This window comes from Tauraco erythrolophus, chromosome 4 (assembly GCF_009769465.1).
Source record: "Tauraco erythrolophus isolate bTauEry1 chromosome 4, bTauEry1.pri, whole genome shotgun sequence".
Taxonomy (NCBI): domain Eukaryota; kingdom Metazoa; phylum Chordata; class Aves; order Musophagiformes; family Musophagidae; genus Tauraco; species Tauraco erythrolophus.
Window position 1 is genome coordinate 15,065,708 of NC_141468.1, and position 20,622 is coordinate 15,086,329.

At 48.0% G+C, this 20,622-nt stretch overlaps 1 protein-coding gene across 2 annotated transcripts in view; it reads right to left on the reverse strand.

Moving 5' to 3' along the window:
- Positions 1-18,013, reverse strand: part of RELN (reelin) — a 308,977-nt gene extending 290,964 nt beyond the window's left edge. For both annotated transcript variants that reach the window (XM_086611234.1, XM_086611233.1), the window contains exon 1: positions 17,785-18,013. In XM_086611234.1, coding sequence (XP_086467360.1) covers positions 17,785-18,013 — 229 coding nt within the window. The remainder of the gene's footprint in view (positions 1-17,784) is intronic.
- Between the last annotated feature and the right edge of the window lie 2,609 nt (positions 18,014-20,622).

Consider the following 20,622-nt stretch of genomic DNA (forward strand, 5'->3'; position numbering starts at 1 on the left):
CTTTGAGAAAGGAGCAGCAGAAACAATGTGTGATGAACTGACCTGCAGCCCTCATTCCCCATCCCCTTGTGCTGCTGGGGGAGGAGGTAGAGCTGGGAAGAAAGGAAAGGGAGGAGGGAGGCGTTGTTTTTAAGATCTGGCTTTGTTTTCTTGTTATCCTCTCAAGTAACTGTTAATAAATTGAATTGATTTTGTCCCCAAGCCCAGTCTGTTTTGCCTGGGGCCATGGTCAGTGGGTGATCTCTCCCTGTTCTCATCTGACCCTCGGCCTTTGGCTACATTTTTCTCCTCTCCACCTCACTGAGGGGAGGAGTGAGTGAGCAGCTGAGTGGTGGCTGAGCTGCCGCTGGGCTAAACCACGACAGGTTAATAAATAGTTGAGCTCACCCAACTGTCTTCAGTTTTGGTGAAGGCATCACCCAGGGTCTTCTCCCTCTGCTGGCTACTGATTTCCATCAAGCTTTCAGGTATCTAGTGTCTTTGAGACTTGTATCCCTATGTTATGTTTGATCGAAGTTAATCAGCACACTCAAAAGGGAGGAGGACAGAGAGTGTACGGAAAGTGCCTTAGGAAAGAGCCTGTTCACATAAATTTGCTTCAGGGACAAGTACATTTATTTGCAAATATAAGCACACAGAGAAGGCAACCACACCACAGCCATGTGAAGAACATGTATTTAGCGTAGTGGTCTACAACATCTTCCTATGCCAATGAAAATAGCACCAAAGTAACAGAAGCAATAAATACCTACAGGAACATTTCAGTATTATGGACATTACTACGCCGTGGTCCTAATAAGAGAGAAGTGTAGATGTCTAAAGGATGGCAGCTCTTGTTGGTATGTAAAAGCTAGCAAAGTTAATTTTTAAAAATATTTCATAGAATCATAGAATCATAGAATGGTTAGAGTTGGAAGGGACCTCAAAGATCGTCTAGTTCCAAGCCCCCTGCCATGGGCAGGGAAACCCTCCACTACACCAGGTTGCCCAAAGCCTCATCCAACCTGGCCTTGAACACTTCCAGGGATGGGGCATCTACAGCTTCTCTGGGCAACCTGCTCCACTGCCTCACCACCCTCTGAGTGAAAAATTTCTTCCTTATATCTAATCTAAATCTGCCCTCTTTCAGTTTAAATCCATTGCCCCTTGTCCTGTCACTACACACCCTTGTAAAAAGTCCCTCTCCAGCTTTCCTGTAGCCCCTTTAGGTACTGGAAAGCTGCTATAAGATCACCCCGGAGCCTTCTCTTCTCCAGGCTGAACAGCCCCAACTCTCTCAGCCTGTCTTCATAGCAGAGGTGTTCCAGCCCTCAGATCATCTTTGTGGCCCTCCTCTGGACCTGCTCCAGCAGCTCCATGTCCTTCTTGTGCTGGGGACTTCAGAGCTGAACACAGTATTCCAGGTGGGGTCTCCAGAGGGGCATTTCAGAGAACATGGGTTTGAAGAGTTTAAATGGGGATTGCAAAAAGCATGCACAGCCCCAGGAAGAGGCAGGTTGTACATTCAGCTTCAAGCCTCGGAGGAGGGACAGGCGAGGCTGTGTCCCCAGGACACACAGGAGGGGCCAGGCAGGCCTGCCCTGTGGCACTGGCCAGTTTGTTGAGAAGCAGGGAAGCAAATTCAGAGCATCTCAGCCCAGGCCAGACCCGACTCCCCTCGCAGGGCACACGATCTGCGGCCAGACGGGCTGGGAGGGCTGACACCCCTCTGCATGGCGTCCTGAGAAACCAGTGGGTGGAAAAGTTGGCACTCAACATACCTGAGTGTCCACATCACCTTGATTTGCCCTTCAAAGTGCAAGCATTTAATTTGGACCTGCACAGCACTTTTGGTGCCTGCATGGTACCTTGCACCACCGGCATGGCCGCAGCCTGCAGAGGAGTCAGCCTGTGTCCAGCCCACGGCCGGAACAGGGCTGTGGGTTAACACCAGCTCCAGCTCTGCCTCAGGTCAGACCAGCCATTTCACACTGCAGCCCCGGCTGGATTTGATTAAGGAGCTTTTTCCTCTGGACAGGACTTGACCAGGGAGCAACGCTTGAGTTGGGAACAAAGACAAGCCTCAAAGCAGAAGATCTTATAATATTTCTAAGTTAATTTATAATTGTAAAGTTTTTACTCTCAAAAGATAAAGTCAGAAAGATGGTGTTGTGATTAAGGTGCAGAATGTCTAATTTGAGAGGTGCATAAAAGAAAATCAAGAAGTGCTATCTATCAGGAAGACAACTGTGAAAGGATCACGTCTTCCCCCATCCTCACTATAAATCTTTCACTGAGAAGAACTACCAGGTTATAAAGAACAAGGATTTCAAAAAAAAAAAAAAAAAGAAAAGAAAACGGAGACATGTTAAACACTACCTAACAAGCTTCATGACATGAGCACAAAAGTCTTAAATTCAATGTCATAAATTCAGTACCATGAAAAGATTCAGCTACTATGTCCTTAGAGATGAAACTGTGTAAGTCAAGCACAATATTAAAAGACACTGAAATCTTTAATATGTGTTAAATATTTTAAATTCATAGATCCGATTCACAGAAATATCACAGAGGCATCAACAACCATTTTTTCCCTTCTGCCATGTTTTTTTATAGATGTGCCACAGCTTCTGCAATTAAAAGATGGCCTAAACTTTTACAGAAAATGGATGAGCCAGAAAAGTGCCCTTGTGGACATGACAGCATGCAATCGTTATGCCTACTCCAATAAACACACCCAAATATGCCAAGATTAATACCTGCATATGTTTAAATTACCACTTCGAAAGAGATCAGTTTTAAGGCATCCCACTTATTCCCAGGAGCAGCATGGAGTGATTATTCCTTACAGGTACATTCACGGGGAAAACACCTTGTTCAAAAGTACTGAACGTTGTGATACTGCCATATATAAGCCCCTTTCCTTTCAGTTTCACATTTAGGGCACATAAGCTTTTATTTTCTGTTTAAATGTACTAATCTTCTTAACGGCATAATCGAGCCTCTAACATATAATATTATCAGTTTATATTTAGAAGGAATAACTGTCACGTTAGTGGTGATGGACATATCTCTCCATTCATCTGACTGAATTACCCTGGATAAATTCCTTTCCCCAATTCACTTCTGCAGAGGGAGCAAGCGGCTTTATTTTATTTAAAAGCAATCATATAGTTGCAAGATATTTCTAGCTAATATGTAAAAATCCTGCTTTGAGTTTGACAAACGTCTTTTTCTTCCTCCATTTCTCACAGAGAAGTGTTTCAGTTTGTAGCTTTTTTAATAACACAAGATTTTGCAGGCTACAAATTCCACAAAAGGTATTCCTACAGTGAATGAGTCACAAAAACTTAAATTCTGTTTGCATCCTTCCACAGCTTTGTGTTATTGGAAAGTAAAACTGAGATTGAGCCTTGGGGTACATTGAAGTAAATTTATATTTAAGCATATCATAGGACTCTTTTTTTTTTCCTTTAAGCAGAACTGGGACATCTCCCAGTAATTCCTAATTCCCACCCAATATATTACCAGCTTTGTACCACATAAAAGGTGTCCCCACCAAGGCAAAACCTAAGCCAGATCTAAGCCACAGAAATGTGATCTTCCTGGGAGATATTAAAGGGGGATTTTCCAGACACCAGACAGTTGGGCTCCCTTTTGGCATGTGATAGGAATTACATTAGGCCTGCCATGACACAGACAGTAAGCATAATAAATAGCTGCTAAATACCTGGGATCCTGAAATATATATTAAGATCTCTGCCACCCCACTCATGTCTATTTCCTTGTTGCGCCTCTTCTGACTCTGAAGAGCACATTAAGCACTTAGCCACCCAACACGTGTAACTATTTATCCCAGCGGTGATCAGATTGCCTGCAACAGAAAATCTCAACAAGCAACCAAACAGACAGGTATGCAACAAAGAATATCACAGAACATGCTCTTAAGTGTATAGCTAAAAGACATTTATTATTATACTTTCATTATACCTAAACATTTCCAAATTGTTCAAGAAGAATAAAGGAAATGTGATGTGTTACTATCATTCATTCCTGGTTTGCCCCAATGGTACGTACCTACACAAGGTACAAGCAAGTAAAACCCAAAACTAAAAAGGCCATCACATGCTGCTCCAGCTAGTTACAAAGGCAGCAGCCTCTCTTCATACCAGAGCACAGCACTCTTGACATAAAAAAAGCACAAAGGAGATGATTCCTCTCTAATTCAAATTCATTACAAACACTCTGCACGCTAAACATAATAAACACATGTTAAATTCAGTAGAAGAGATGAGAACCGAACTGGCACGCAGCTGGAACGCCATCCAGATCATTTGACCGGGGCATTTTTTTCCTACTGATACATCTGCCGAGCAGTTTTTGGGGAAGTTACTAAATGGAAGCTGTCAGTCCAGCTACGTTCTCTGAGCAATGAGCCCAGATCTTTGAAAGAGGAGAGAAGAGGGGAAATAATCTGAAAATTTGACTGCTCCCTCATGCATGGTCATTCCTTCTGCCTCACCTTTGTGCACCTGGACGCCGAGGTTAGGCTTGTCCCAAAGCAGCACTGCCCCAAGAGGGATGGAAACTGCCATCCAGATGTTCGGCTCAAGGAAAAAGTTAGTAAAATTTTCAAGAAGAGAGTAGTGTTAAAGCTTGTCCCGCTGCCCAAAGCTACGTCTCATCACTCATATTGCCCAACACATCAAGGAGCTGTGGACTTTGATGACGCTGATCCTCTTTCATGGAGACCACAGTTCTCCTCCACCCTGGAGCATTAAAAGCTGGTATCAGACATAACATGTGGTTTCTGTTTGTCAAGGGCTTGGCCAGTCTAAAGGTTTGAGGTGCTATGCTTACTAGCATCGTTATGAGTTCTGCACCTTGTAAAAAAATCTACATGCTCTAGAGAAAATGTGTCAATTAAAAAAAAAAAAAGGTTCTCTGTTGCTGACTGTTTGCATGTAGAGAATGCTTAGTAACTGCAACAAGTGCAGGCTTTGTAAATCTAGAGTGAAAGGTTAATGGTTAAGGTGCAAGTCACTCAGTAGCGTTTCTTAGCAGTTAGTGATGTGCAATCAGAAGAAATATTGTACTGCAATTAATTTTACAATGTGTTTTCTCAAACGGAAAATGTTGCAAATAGCAGGAGAATTTGTTCTCTACCGTAATCTCACTAACTGGGAAAAAGGGGCTTGGGGGCAATTGAGCACTGGGGTTTTGGGCAAGGTCCCAAAAGAAGAGTAGCCAGTGTGTAAATAACCACCGCCTCTGCTCAAAGACAGAGTTTAAAAAAAAACAATTTGTACTAAGAAAACAGCCAGATGCCATCACATTGCCTTTCCCTCAGTGATGAATGGCATGAAAGCTCCCTAACATCTGCTACCACTTGATGAAACAAAACTTACATCTCTTTGAGTGAAAAAGGTCCACAGATGCTCACTGGAGTAATTCAGGCTGCCTGAGGCTGGGGAGGGACCAGTGCCACCAGCCTCATCCAAACCCACACCTTTTCATCTCCTCTGTTTGAGGCAAAATCTGCAAACATCACAGCTTCACTCTAACTCCTTAATTTTCACTCTGCATGAACTATATGCTGAAGGAAAAGCACAGCAATGAAGAACACAGGGCATCTTTTCCCAGAATGAAATAAATCCGCATTTCTCAAAGCCAATTTCCACGTCTGCTCCAAACAGTTCATTTCCATTCAAGGTGGACTGCCCTGTAAATATTATTCCTTGAAAAAAAAAGATTATTTTAGAGACATGAAGCCTATTTGTCTAGTTAAATGAGTCTCAATTCTATGGATTCACAATAGCAAGTGTTCTAAGTTTGAAAGCAGAAATATATTTTAACTGTAGACATGCAGAAGGAGCCAAGTGACAGATCTTCTCTCAGCCTTTTTGACTGAACACTGAATGAGGGAAAAGATTTCTGCTGAAAAAGAAAACTGAACAATGACTAGATGTAAAAGAAAGTGTGGTCAACTTATACATCAGAAGCCACATAGCAACTGCAGGTATCATTATAGAAAACATGAATTTGTTACCTTGGAAATGTCAGTGTTGCTACCAGCTGCACTTTGGTGCCTTAAAGAGCGAATTATTATCCTGTAATTTATTTTGGGAACAAACAGGAGGAGAGTGGCGAGGGTTACTTGTCTGAATCAGATCTGTTCAGTGGCCGGAAATTAAATGGTCAACTTGTCAGAAGTAGAACTGTTCGATTTTTGGTTCAGTGACCAAAATGAAAAGAAAAAGAAAGAAAAAGAGATCAGCTTGGGTTAACATAAAAGGAGAAGTACTGAGGGGTTCAGTACAAAAAAATAAATTAAAATATCAGTTAGGTCAATATGAAAATCTCCAATGAACCCAAAAAAATCAGATACAGAATTTTGTTCAAGCAGAAAAGTCTCATTTCATTTTCTGATTATGCAGCTAACGTCTTTTTTTTTTCTTTTTCACAGTCAGTTTCACAATTAAGATACTTTTCTGAAACAAAAATCAAAACTTCTTTTTGAAAAGATCAGTAATATATTTCAAATGCTTCACTTCCCCCCATTTCCGATTAAAACATTTACCAAATTCTACTCGAATACATTATCATTTTTTATCCTTCCCCAAACCAGATTTTAAATGGATTCACTACAAACATGGCAATTCCAGCTGAATCCATTCAAAAGTCCTGTGTCTCATGCAAGAATACTATCAACTTGAAAACCTATCTGGCAGGGTGTCAGTCATCGGTAAATCGACTACAATAATTGGAAAGTGTGAAAACATTTGCCAGAGGTTTTTGATCTTCGTACTAACCAGAATGAGGTTCTGAAGGCGACAGTCTTTTTGGGCCAGAGTCAGAAGAACTGCTCTTCAAAAATGTTTAACGCTGGAGTTTAGCCAGAGATCCCTTCTTTCAAATGCACTAGGAACTTTTTTGCCAGCATGTTCTAGCACTGACTCTTTAATTTGGATGCCTGGTATCCCCACAAACAAGCCTGCTTCATTAAACCAGGATCTTTGCCTTGGTCACTTGTGCTGTTTTGCTTCTCTCTGCAGTTCTTGGTATCAATAATAATTTCATCCAGTGTCCAGATGAACGTGTCTAATTCTGGAAGGAAATTTGTTTTTTTCTAGCAGCACATTTGCCCCCTGAGATAGGAACACTGGAAGGTTATTGTGGCCTGGAAACCAAAGCTTATTTAGTCAGAAAGATAAATATTATCTGTATTTCTTGTTCTTTCCTATCTATTGTATTGTCCTGGGGAGCAGTGGGAAAAGTGGAAGGCAAACGGCAGAGACCTTGCCAAGCCCTGTGACGCGATGAATGACTTCTCACATCCCAGGGCCTGACACGAAGAGAGGCCACAGAGGGTCGTGCTGCTGTTTTCAGATGTTAAAAAGGCTGATCCCTTACTCACTGCTTTCATTTCTAGCACGGAAAGAGCTCTCCCATGCGGGACCAGCACAGGCAGCCCCAGCTGTGCCATGCAGTATTCCTCTGCAAGAGCACAGGCGATGTGCACAGTAAAGCTGATTTTCTGTGTCCTTGCTAACTCATTTATGAGTATTTTACCAGACCTGTTGAATGCTGTGACCACAAAGTACCTCTCAGCCACAGACAGAAGAATATTCCCAGATGTCTCTAAGTGGTCTGGCCAGTGACTATTGTGTGCTCTCTCTTTTCCCTTTTCCTTCCCTCCTCTCTGCTATGACCTGTGCAGCACATGGACAGACCATTAGCTTTCACAGTCTCCCCATACATTCCCAGGGAGTATCCTACATACTACATACACTAGCCATGGACAACCAACACACAAATCCTTTCAAGCCCAAGCTGGGGCAGGCCAGGAACCACCTGCGGATGCGATGCAGTAGGATGAGGAGGGGAAAACAGCATTTGCTCCCAGACACAGGCCTGTGCATGAAATGGAACTTCCTTGATGGATTTCCCTGTACAAACTGGGGTTTTGCTTCTTGGCCAACTTTTGATCATCTACCTGCACTCTCGAAAATTACTTTGGGGGATGGAAAGAGGTAGATAATGAGGCCCCTTACACTGTGTGTTTTTCACCAGCTGGACCACTCTGCATACAGCCGCACAGCTGGCAGGGGACAAAGGACGGGGTGCCAGTGTCTGACCACCCATGGCAGCAAGCAGCCATGAGCCGGGAAGCAGGAGACGCGCTGCGGTGGCTGCAGCCAGAGCTGGGGTTGGTGGGCAGACCCTCTTCTTGTCTTTCAGCTCCTTCAAGTCACACCCATGTATTTACAAAACTATCCTTCAAGCAGACCTGAGGAGGAATAAATAGCTCTGGCTAATCTGAGACAATCATAGCTTTGCTAAGCGTGGTGTAAGAGCTCCTAGTATTTCATAGAATCACAGAATCATAGAATCATAGAATGGTTTGGGTTGGAAGGGACCTTAATGATCATCTAGTTCCAAGCCTCCTGCCATGGGCAGGGACACCTTCCACTACACCAGGTTGCTCAAAGCCTTGTCCAACCAGGCCTTGAACACCTCCAGGGTTGGGGCATCCACAGCTCCTCTGGACAACCTGTTTAGTGTTTCATCTCAGTCTGGTTTATAACTGGATCTCCTCAGCTCGCTGCATGCAGCCCTGCCTCCTGTGGGAAACAAGAGGCTGCAATCATATGCATATGTGAGTAGATGCCATTCAGGGAAACACACACCGATCTTCAGCCCGATCTCTGATGGTTGATCTGCTCACCCTGCTGAAGAAGAGCAAGGACACTGCCAGTATCTTGCAAAACTAAAGAGAGAAACCAGCAACCACCTTGCATGTTTGCATGTCCTATGGCTTCTGCCTTCGGAGGAGACACAGCAATAGGTTTACACACAGCTTCACAAATATTTCCAACACCTAGTGATTCCCTACACCCAAAAGGCTGGGCTTATTAATAAAACTTCTCATCCACCCAACCCAAATCAAATTTTACTCCAAGTGTCTCAATCAAATCCTCTGAACTTCCGCTGGAGCTGCTCCCTGCTCTGAGTAGGCAGAGAGGAGGAGTGGAGGAGGGAAGGGGCTGGAGGCATGCAGGGCCACCATCCGTCCAACGTTCTCCCATGCTGGCACCTGGCCCTTCAGCGAGGAGGTGAGGACAGGCTGTGCCCCAGGTGGGCACATCACCTCCCCCTTGGGGAGCACCAGTTCTGCTGCAGGGCTGGATACACTCCGTGGTGTTTGTCACTCTGGGACATGCAGAATTGGGGCAGCACTTGGACATGGCATGGAAGCACTTGCACAGTTCAGTCAGAAATCTGCAGCACACGTAATTTTGTGAAGGTCAATGTAGAAGTCTGAAAGAGGGAGGTTTTTTAAACTTCCGGTAGCGTCGGGTAAAGCTTACACCTGAAGGGAGATGGATTTGTCACCTGCTGTCACTCAGGGCTCTTGCAGGTTGAACTTCAACAGACGTGGGCTGGAAAAGCGCCATTGATTCCACTCTCCAAGGAGACACTTGTGAAACTCTCCCGACCAATATTAATATCAAAGCACCTAGAGAGGAGCAGGGAACAGCCACCTCTGTTTTGTTTCCAGAATGAAGAAATATGGCAAGAAGGACCTTACAAAGACTGTGAAAAACAGCCTCCACTTTGCAATAAAAGCCTTTTGGAAAGTGTCTGAACCCCGTGCCTGCTCCCCTGCGACTTTCACAGACCTCTCATGTCCAGTGCCCCTTCTCGTGCCCAGTCCCCACAGACACTTCGTCGTTTCTAAACTGGGATGTTCACGTGAAGGACGTTGTCTACAACAACTGGTGAGAAAACACTACAGGGTGGCAGTCATTGATGTCCTGATTCCCCAGAAAGACCGAGGATCCCACTGGGGTAGAGGGAGAGGAGTGGAGCGTCCTGGGAACCTTGTGGAGACCACTATCAGCCACAAAAACCACATGGACCAACCAATTTCCCCAAACACAAAGCCATGCTGGCAGCAGAAGGCTGAGGGTGAATAACCATCAACTACACCAAAGGGAGTCTGGAGTGACACAGATGATGCCGTGGCCAGTGAGATGAAGAACAAGCCCACAGGTGCCTCCGCCTGAAGTTAAGCTGAACCCAGCTGCCCAGGAAACGCTGTGGTGCCCCAGAGGCACCAGCTGCTCCAGATGGTTGAGGAGCCACTGGCAGGGATCCTGTGGGCCTATGCCTGGCGTTGGGTACCATCTCCAGCCCCAGCCAGGACCTCTCCAGCTGCAGAAGGACAAAGTAATGTCCAGTCCTGAACTACAGAATAAATAGGCACAGAGCCTAATGCCCCTTACAAACCCTGGTGCTCACCCTCCAAGCAGGACGTACACCTCTCTGACATTGCCTTATTTGAGGTAAACGCTCAGTGAGTGATATATTAAAACAAAATAAAGTCTTCAAAAAAAAATCCTCCATGACCCTGTGCTTGCCTTTAGGAAAAGAGTGAAGAATGTGTCTGTCACCCATGGGAGGCATTTGAGCACTGGGGGGGACCTGGGAGAAGGTCCCATCGGTGTGGACCAGGGGGATCTCTGCCTCCATCGGCACAGCCCAGTCTGTGACACAGACTATGACTTTCATTTTCTGGGACGGACCTGAGGGGAGGAGGAACGGAGGAAGATCATCCACCTAACAAGAAGGCATCGTCTGACAAACTGGGAAGGTCTTTTCCACAAGCAATCTGTTCTTGGGCTTTGACAGATCTTAAAAGCTGCACTGTCAGAGTTCGTCCTATGTGTATCCCGAAGGCTAGTCACAATTGGGGGGAAAAAAAAGTGGGAATTACACAAATACTCGAGACACACATTTGCACTCTGTGCACCTTTCACGCCCTGTAAAAAGGCAGGAAATGTTAACACAAAGAAAGGAAGCATGTTGAAAAGAGTGAACCTTTCATCAGAGACTATTGAAATTCTCATGACAAGGGCTGGTATGAAAGGTTGCTTATTCTCAGAGGTAAGACAGTGCCGTTTCCTTCCCTCGTCATGCAGCAAACACTCATGACAAATCTAAACCACAGCTGTAGGGCACGAGACAGACAAAGCAAATAAAGGTTGCATCTGAATCCATCAGTTGCATCGCCATGGCTATTATCAGATTGAAAAATCATACTTCAGCCAGCCAATATGCAAATACTGCAATATTGTACCGTAATCAAGTGCGACAGCGTTTCAAAAGCAGCGGCCTTCACAAATCCAGATCAACGGAACAGTAAGGAAAATGAGAAACACCACCGGTCTGACAATCTCGCCCTGTTCTGCCTAATGAACCAACATGGGGTTGGTGGAATAATCAATGTGGGAAACGTTGGAGAAACGTACTATGTGCCACCCCGGCACAGTAACCCACTTACAAATCGTTTACTCGTCACCTTAGGTCTTGAATTACAGGGTTTATATCTTGTTTTATATATATCTATTTATATCTGATTACAACTATTAATTATTTATAAGAATAATATTTTTTTTAATTTCTACTATCAACAGATTTTAGCAATGAATTCCACAGATAAATTATACATACTGAAAAATACCTCCTTTAATCTGAGAAAGCAGAAAATATGTGCAATATCCCCACGGAAACAGTATTTTTGCACCCTTTCACCATCCATAGGCTTCTTTCCTTCCTTGACTTCCATGCTGGTTGACATTCTATGGGAAAGGTCCGTGCACACACGCCAGCTCTCACACCGAGCTCTGGCCTCGGATGGTGAACGCACTGAGGCAGAGATCAATTTTTTAATGTATACAGACAAGCCCAGCGTAGTCTGTCCTACGCAGACCCGTAGCACCAACAATACCGCTTCTGTCCTACAGTCAGATGTCACCTGACAAATGTGGGTCACGCCGGCACGCCGTGCTGACTTTGATTTCTGTTATTTGGGGCAATCAAGTCTCCTTTGCAGGGGGGAGCAGCCCCCTGATGGGGAGAGAAAGGATTTAACCAGAGATTACATCTCTCTCTTCCGCACATTCGCAAGAAAGGCTCATTTAGGCCTTTGTGGACCTTCTACCTCTTTTCAGCAATCCCATGCCTGACCACATCCATGGCTGAGCCATCTGCTGACCAATTATTTGGCCCACAAATTAGACTGTGCCATTAAAATCTAACATCTTCCCTAGTGAAACACAGTTTGTAAGAGGCTGTCAGCTGTGACATTGCCTACCTTTTTCTTTTAAGGTTGGCATCCTTCATCGGTTTCTGGTCGAGAGATCTTAAAAGCACAACATTTTAAAATTTTCAAACACACACCACATGAACTCTGGGATCAGACAAGAACTTTGGAAATATAGACAATGCATTGGCCAACATCAAGATTTAGAAACACACATTCACTCAAAAATGCGCCAAGTAAGGCTCAGATCTGACAAATTCAAACAGATGATCTAAAGAACAGGCCACAGTATTCAGAAATCAGCCTTTCTTTTGCAAAGTTCAGTTTATGCAAGAAAATCTTAAATACAGCAGAGCACAGCCAGGGTGTACTCTGGGGGCTTTGGTGGATGAGGACATATTCAGTAAATGTTGACCCCAGATTAAATTTTTATGTGCTACAAAACCCTTATGCAGCTGCAGGATACTGCTGAGGACCTCAGAGGAAAGAAGAGACTTGAAGACCAAGGGTCTTCCCCATTCTTAATAACTCCCTCCTCATTGCTACCTATTGCCAGCCTCATGGTTTTAATTTGTGTCCGTTAGGAGTTATAGAATAATCCCTGGAGCTAACTGGACTCCCATGAGCAAAAATTTCTACACATATCTTTAATGTATAACAGAAAATGATGGAAGCCTCCAGTCTTTCAAAGATCAGAGGAGGGTGTAAGTGGATGAGACAAAAGTTTTTGAGGGAATACCTTGCAAAAGGCTCAAGAAGCTGGCCTGCTTCTCAGGCTGATGCTGGAAAACACGGACCAAAACCTGCTCTTCTGTTACTGATGCACCATTGTTAACATCGCCTCCTGCACACTCTTTACATCTGCTGGCTCACAAAAAGCTTTCTGCACTTTAATGTAACTGGCAGAGGCAGTATTGGTAGCTGAGTTTCTGCAACTCAGTTATAATCCTGTTTATACCTGAAGCAGTGTCACCACTTACTCTCCAATTATTTTCTCGCTTCCCTCACTTTGGATTCCAACACCTTACTTTTATTTTTCCATAATCTGAACAAAAAGAATTTACAATGAAAACATCCACCAGATCAAGAAGGTACCAAAAATGTAAGTAACCTTAATGAGAACGGAGACTAAGTCAATCTGTATTTCTTAAATACAGCAGCTAATAACAAAGGGGCAATTGGCCAGACTTTAAACAACTTTTTATCAGGGCTGAAAGAGGTCACAACTACCACTTAAAATAGTTGAAAACATTTTTTTACAGCCTATCAGAGCAATGGTTCCAGACAATATACAGTATAGCTAAGAATAGTAACGGTCATTGATGGAAACTGATAACATTTGGGGACTGAAGGTTAATCCGTTCTGGGAAAAAAGAAAAGGAACAATGGAGAGTGAAATAGAAACTCAAGTCTCATTGAAGAAAACCATGTTAAGGGCAGAATTATGAGTTTTAATATTATCATGGGAAAACAGTTCAAAGTTGTTCCTAAATTTGAAACCTCGAGAAAAAGGCACTGTTTGCAGTGACAGCAAAAAACTCTTAAGGGATAAGAAAAAATACAGTGCAAAGGTAATCTGTTTGTAGCTTTTAAACACTACAAATCTGACTGTTCATTTATAGGTTTCTGTGATTAAGGGCAATGAAGACTCAATGTTCAGTCAAATTTATCCTTTTTTCTTTATGCATTTCCAATGTACTTATATGCCCATAAACAATGTTACATGCTCTCAGCACTGAAGACGAGTTGATGTGGATAATCAAAATTGATCGCAGACTGGAAGCAAACCCAAAAGAACTCATATAAAAAATTTCAACATATACTTGTTGTTGTTTTGGGGTTTTTTTCCTAAAGAAATTATATTCTGCTCTGCAGATTACAGCGGAAAGCCCAGAAGGAAAACAAAACAGTATCATCACTATCTACTAGCAAATCTCCAAGCAAGCCCAGTGGGCCCTGATGCAGCTCTTCGAAGACACGACCACCAGTTGGCTGGAAGGAAGCGGAGCAGGTGCCTACATTACACCACTGCACACTTTGTCAGTTTGCATTTGGGCAAGTGCTTAAGTGCTTTGCCAGCTCAAGGACTTAATTAAATTTGAAATAAGCTAATTCAAGGAATAAAAGTCTGCCAAAGGTAATAAAATTGTTTACCAATTTATCAAGTCGGTCCTGTATATAAAAAGAGCATATTTATATGCAGCGTAGGTCTGTTCCTATTCAATCAGTGAATGCATTTTTAAATATTTACTGATTGCAGGAACAGGGCCAAATCTGGAGTATTTCTAAGGGTTAGGGGAGAAGTGCTAAATCCCAAAGTATCTAATTTAGCTATGCAAAGTAGGGAATATTATTGCCTTCATTTTACTTATGAAATTCAGAGGCACAGGGAAGTAAAGTGCCAGATCCAGCGTGTCAGAGAAGCCACTTGCAGACACGCCTGTGCTTGCTTGGTTCCCAGGCAGGTGTTCCACACTGGTACCTTTCCTTTCCCGGGGTGCGGAGCAGCACAAGGGACAGTTGGGAAAACGGTCAAGAGCCAGTGTCACAGCTCCACTGGCTGCAACACATCTAAACACATTAACAGAAAGTTGTAGGTTGATTTTTTTAACCAGATTTTTTTTAAATCAGGTTTTTTGTCATTCAGCCCTTGGTTTCATCCAATTCACTCCTCTTTGAACTCGACGCTCTTGGCCACTGCTGTCCCTGTCCCTGTTGGATGAAGAGCCGGTAAGTGTAAAGTGGGACTTCACTGGAATTTGTGAAGAGTTGGAGCAGAGTATGTTAACACGTGCTCAGAGCAGGTGAATTTGCATTGTACTTGTGTTTTTGTACTGCCTCTCAAAACTCCACCTCTGTGTCTCCACAAGACCACCTTTAAAGTTTGATTTTTAAATGTTAAACGCTCAACCAGTGCAGACTGGAATTTTCCAGTAACATTAAACTGCACTATATAAAAGCCACGATTGCTTCAAATTATTTCTTCAGATTGTATGCTTTGGGTTTTTTCCTGTGCTATATTTAACATTGATAATTGTTAGATTTAAAAATATTCAAATGAGATATTTCGAAATATCTAACTGATTAAGTGTGCTCAGCTCAAGGATATGCCTGCTGCGCCGTGCACAGCACACCAGCAGGGCTTCTTGCCTTGTTTTGGCACAGGTGAGTGTTTGATCAGTGCACAAAACCGCAAAAAATTACCATGGCAAGTTAGAAATAAGGTATGAGGCTGAGTCCCACCCGGGTGCACCTCCACCTTGCGCTGTGTAGACAAATCAGTTTTCAAGTTTCCTGTGGACTCACTTCTGTGTTTGTAAGAATTAGTACGACTGGACTAGAATTAGTAGAATTGGATCCGTCCAATTTGTTTATTCTTTCCTAATACAGCGGCTTTAAAAGACACCTTAGGATGCTTTGGTGACGGCCCCCTGGGGCAGATGTTGGCCTCTGGCGATGAGGAGGCGGACGGCAGCCCGGCAACGCCCGCCAACATCAGACGGAAAAGCGCAGCCGCGCGGCCAATCTCAGACGGGAAGCGGGACTAAGAGAAGGGCCAGGGAAGCCGCAGCTGCCTCGCAGCTCACCCACGGGCCCGGCCGAGCCCCCCGCTCCGCAGGGCCGGCCGCGGGGAGGAGCGCAGGCCGGCTGCGCGCAGGGCCAGGGCAAAGGCGCGCAGCCGGGGCGCAGGGGCAGCGGCGGCTCCGCAAAATCTCCGGGCGCCCCGTGGGAGCGGGTGGGTAAAAAGCACGCGGCGCAGAGGTACATTCAAAGGCGCCGCGTTTTGCTCTGCCAGGTGCAAAACGCGACGGAGAATCCACCCTCGGCCACCTGAGAGCTCTGGTGCGCAGCTGGGGCGCTTCTCTGCAGGCCGGGATTTTAAAATTCAAAAACCTTTTAAAAAGGGTTGAGAGGCTGAAGAGCATCCCCGGAGAAACACACGCATCCCTGCTCCTCACCCTGCAGGGCCGGGGCAGCCGGGCAGCCCTGCCCGCACCCTGCCCGCACCCTGCCCGCAGCGCTCCCGCGCCCGCCACGAACCGCTCTCCCCAGACCAGCAACGGGGCTTAAATACCGGCTGCAGGCTGGAAAACACGGCAGCAGCGAGGGAAGGGGGCAAGTCTCTTATTTACGTGTCTGAAGCATGTTTTTAAAAATCCAACATTTAAAATTGTGCAAGATGACAATTTCAGCTTCTTTTTTCCTCTGCACATTTGTGGTTCAGGAGGTTGAACGCGATTTAACTGATCTGAGGGTGTCTTACAGGCCAGAAGACACGGGGCTCTAAGGGAAAACTGAACCTGGTGAAGTCATAATATTTACATATGTGGTTTGATAAAAACGACACTAATGTTTTAAAAACAAAAGTTTTATATGAATTTGGCAAAACTGTATTGCTAAAGGTTAAACACAGATGAAAACTTCAGGACACCTTAGATCTTGTGAAAATGAATATTTGATGTGTTTGTTTTTTTCTGTCTTTACAGTAAAAAAAAAAAATCAATCAGAATCTTCACATAACTCCAGGGTTCAATGATTTACCTAAAACTTAAATTCCACGCTGGAATATTGCAAAGTCAGAAGTTTAACTCCATCTTTAGCCAGAGACCATTACACCGTATCTGTTTCTGAGCAAGATGCTTTAAATAAATATTTATTGTTATTTTTTCTCACTTTTTATTGCTTACTGCAGAATTAGCTGCTATCATGTAGCACTGCAAAGCCTCGAGCAGACACAAAGAGAGAAGAAGGGTTAGTGAAGGCACCTTTCAGCAGTCTTCCACGGTTAGGAATTAGAAAACGTTTCGCACATGAAAGTTTTCTATAGGGAGAAACGGGGCTGAGGCTGCTGAGCCGCCCGGGCGCCGGTTTACGGGGCGGCCCCGGAACCGAAGGCGGGTTTGCCCAGCAGCGAACCCGCCCGCGCGGCCGCGGGCAGCCCCGAGCTGTGCTCCCCGCCCGGTACAGCACCCAAGCAAACACCCTGCTTGCTTGATCAACTTTGCCGACTCTCCTTTAAATTCTCCTCAGGCTGGGCATTTACAAAAAGAAGGGGTTCTGCTATTTCTGGGCACGACCTTCCATCCTCGAAGCCACCTGCGAGTGCTTGACCCGCCGCGCCCGCCCGTGGCTCCCGCCGCCCTCGCACGGGGAGCGCCAGGGCGGCCGTCCCGGCCACGCTGTGCCACGGCGGGGTCCGCCGTCCTTGCGAGGGCACGTTTCGGTGACCCGCGAGTGGCAGCCGCCAGCTCCGGCCCCGCGCAGCCCCCGAGGAAAGGGCGATGCGCTCGGCGCAAGCCGGGTCCCAAAGCCACCGAAGTGGGAAAGGGACAGACTTCCAGCAACTCAGGAGGTTCTGGATGCGGCCCTGGGTCCGCTGGGGAGAGGGGACTCGGAATTTCCTCTGGGCTGCGCCTCGCAGGAGCCGCGCCGGGCAGGGCGAAGCGGCGCTGCGGCGGGGGCGGCGGTTCGGTTCCTGCGCCCGGGGCAGGTGAAGACGGTCCCGCACGGCCGGGGAGCCCCGAGGAGCCCTTCGCCGGTGCACGGCACACGGCCGCGCGCCTCCCCGTCCAGGGCGCCCGCTCTCCCCCGCCCCTTTGCACCGCTCCGCCGTGCGGGACCCCCCGGGCCGCCCTCCCCTCCCGCCCGCCGCCGGGGGACGCGCAGCGCCGAGCACGGCGGGCGCCTCCACCTACCGTGGTACTCTTGGCCGGGCACGTAGGCGGCCGGGCTGCCCGCGATGTGGAGGGCGATGAGCACCTCGCCCTGCTCGCCGTCGCCCTCCAGCTCGCCGTGGTGGGTGCAGAGGAAGAAGAAGGGCGAGAAGCGGGCGCGGGGGGCGGCCGCCCGGCCCGCCGCCAGCAGGGCACCCAGGGCGGCCAGCAGGCAGGGCCAGCCCCCGGGGACGCCCCGCCGCCGCTCCATGCTGCTGCCGCCGGCGCCGCTGGGGCATCCAGGGCACGGCGGGGCCGCCGCGCCGCTCCGCTCCGCACGGGACGGGGCGGGACGGGACGGGGCGGGCGCTGCCCCCCGCCGCGGCCCGCGGGAGTTCGTGGGGAGGCGGCGGCGGGCGCGGGGCGCAGAGCGGAGCGCGGCGCGGGCAGGGGCGGCCCCTCCGCGCCCGCCGAAAGCTGCGCCGTCCCCGCCTGCCGCTGCCGGGGTGCGGGGCACGGAGCTGGGAGTGCGAGGGCCGGGAATAATTTATTTCCCCCGGTGTCGGGGTGGGAGGGAGGGGAAGGTCCCTCCCCTCCTCCTCCTCCTCCGCCTCCTCGCCGCCGCCGCCCGCTCCTCCCGCTCCTCGCTCTGCGCGCCGGTGTGCGGTGCTGCCGCTGCGGGGACGCGGGCTGCGAGCTGGGCTCTGCTGCCCGCCCTTTGTCTGCCTCCGGGTCCCTGTCCCTGCCTTGTCCTGCCTTGTCCCTGCCCCTGCCCCTGCGTCCCCACCCCAGCTTCTGCCCCTCTCTCCGCTCCTGGGTCCCAGCCTTGCCACTGCCACCGCCCCGGTCCCTGTCCCTGTCCCGACCCCCACCCCAATAACTCAGTCTCTGCATCTGCCGCCTCCTGGCTCCCACGTCCCTGTCCCTCGGCCCCAACCCTTGTGTCTCTGCTTCTATCCCTCTATCCATCCTTTTGCCCCATCCCTCTGTCCCTCTGCTCCAGCCCCTGGCCTTTTGCCGTGTCTGTCTGTCCTCATCCCTCCGTTCCAGCCCTTGTGCACCTGCCCCAGCTCCTGTGCTTTCACCCCTATCTCTCTGCCCCAGCCCCTGCCCCTCTGCCCCTCTCCTTGCCCCTGCCTCAGCCACGGCCCTGCATCTGCCCCCCACTGCTGGGGGAATGGGAGATTTTTCCTTAAACCTTCTCCACTACCATCTTTAAAACGATACACACGCACATATCCCCCCGGCTCTGCAGCTCAGGGAGGCCACTGTGAGAGTACCCAGGGCGGGCAGGTCCCTAGGAGGGGACTTCGGCCTCCCAGGAGCATGTGCCCAGACCCCTCACCCCAGGAAGATCAGCAAACCCAGTGGGGAACAGAAGAGGAACGAGCAGCTGAACACGAAACACTGGCGAGTAGAATAATTCATAAAAACATACATTTTTAACAAAGCAGGGCTGAGAGGGGGACCATGGCATCAGGAGACATGAGCAAATCTACCAGAGTTTAAAGCATCCACCACGCTGCTGCTGGACCCTGACTGATGCCCAGAGACAGCCTGTGTGAGCAGTGGTGACGTGATGTAATCGGAAAGGAGAGCCTACCTGCCAGCATTTTTGAAGAGCAAAACTGGCACTGGCCAGGGGCTCCCTCCTGGATTGGTTTCAGTGCCAGAGGGAAAGTTTCCCTCCACGGAGGCGTGAGCCACATGGACAGCACCACGCAGCTGCCCCACGTCCATGCAGGCTGCTTTGCTGGCCCACCTCCCACCCAGCTGACAGAGAGCCTGCGCCGTGGCCCAGGGGACATCCTTGCCATCTGCCCGACCTGCCTTTTCCACTGGCTCTGGACCAAGCCCGAGTTCACCGCCACCAGCAAAACTTTGCTGCCGTTTCCCACCGTACTGGGTTGTACCTCACCAGGGATGGAGCGAGGCCACATCCCTTGTTGGCTTGAGTAACTTGGAGAAACGCGCTGTGACATGATCCCGCTGTAAAGATGAACGGGACCGGTGGTGTGTGGCGCAGGGGGCAGGACAACTCCCATCACCGCTCCGGCTGGCGGCCATCCCGGGCCACATGCTGTGGAAACTGAGCTCCGCAGCAGCCGCTGAGGAGTCAGTCTGGCTCTGAGGCTTTCTTTTTAGCTGAGTTATTTATTTTTCAGCTTTGGGTATTTGTTTGTTTTGGGGTTTTTTTTAACATCTGTGCCTCCTCCATAAATTTCAATGCTTGTAAAAGCGACAGACTAATAATATAATGTCCTCATGCCAAAATCTCATGCAGGCAAAAGCTGTGCGGGCTTGCTGGAGAAACCGCTGCCAACGGGACGTGTTCTCCCTCGTGCACTGCAGCTTCCCTCCGCCTGGCCAGCTCACCAGGATGTGCCGGAGCTGCTTCAGCTGGGCAAACGCACTTTGGCATACACCCCCTCTGCCCAGCATCCCTGGAAAGCCAGCCAGTGGGTTTGGAGGGGCTGCCAGGCGTAGCCAACTCTCCTATTTTATAAAAAAGAAGGTGGCAGGAGAAGGGGGTGATTGGCTCCCCTCGCTGCAGGAGGAGCAATGCCGGCTGCCTCGGCAGAGGTGCCGCCGCACCAGTTGCCAGGAATGCCTTCTCGGGGTTTTTTTCTCCAAGAGATAATTCTCTAAATAAGCTTGGGAGCGTGGGGGTAGCTAATCTGCCAGCAGATTTTGGGGCTCAGGCTAGTGCTCCCTGAAGTTGCTGGGATTTGGATAGGGCCCATGCTGATGAATTTTAGGCAATTTTCTTTGTCTCCAGCTGCTTAGTATCCAGAGCAGCCAGGACTGTTAGTGCAGGCAGCCCAGCCTTCCCCTCTGCAAGCCGTGTGTGTCACTTACCGACGAGGGGACGTTCAGTAA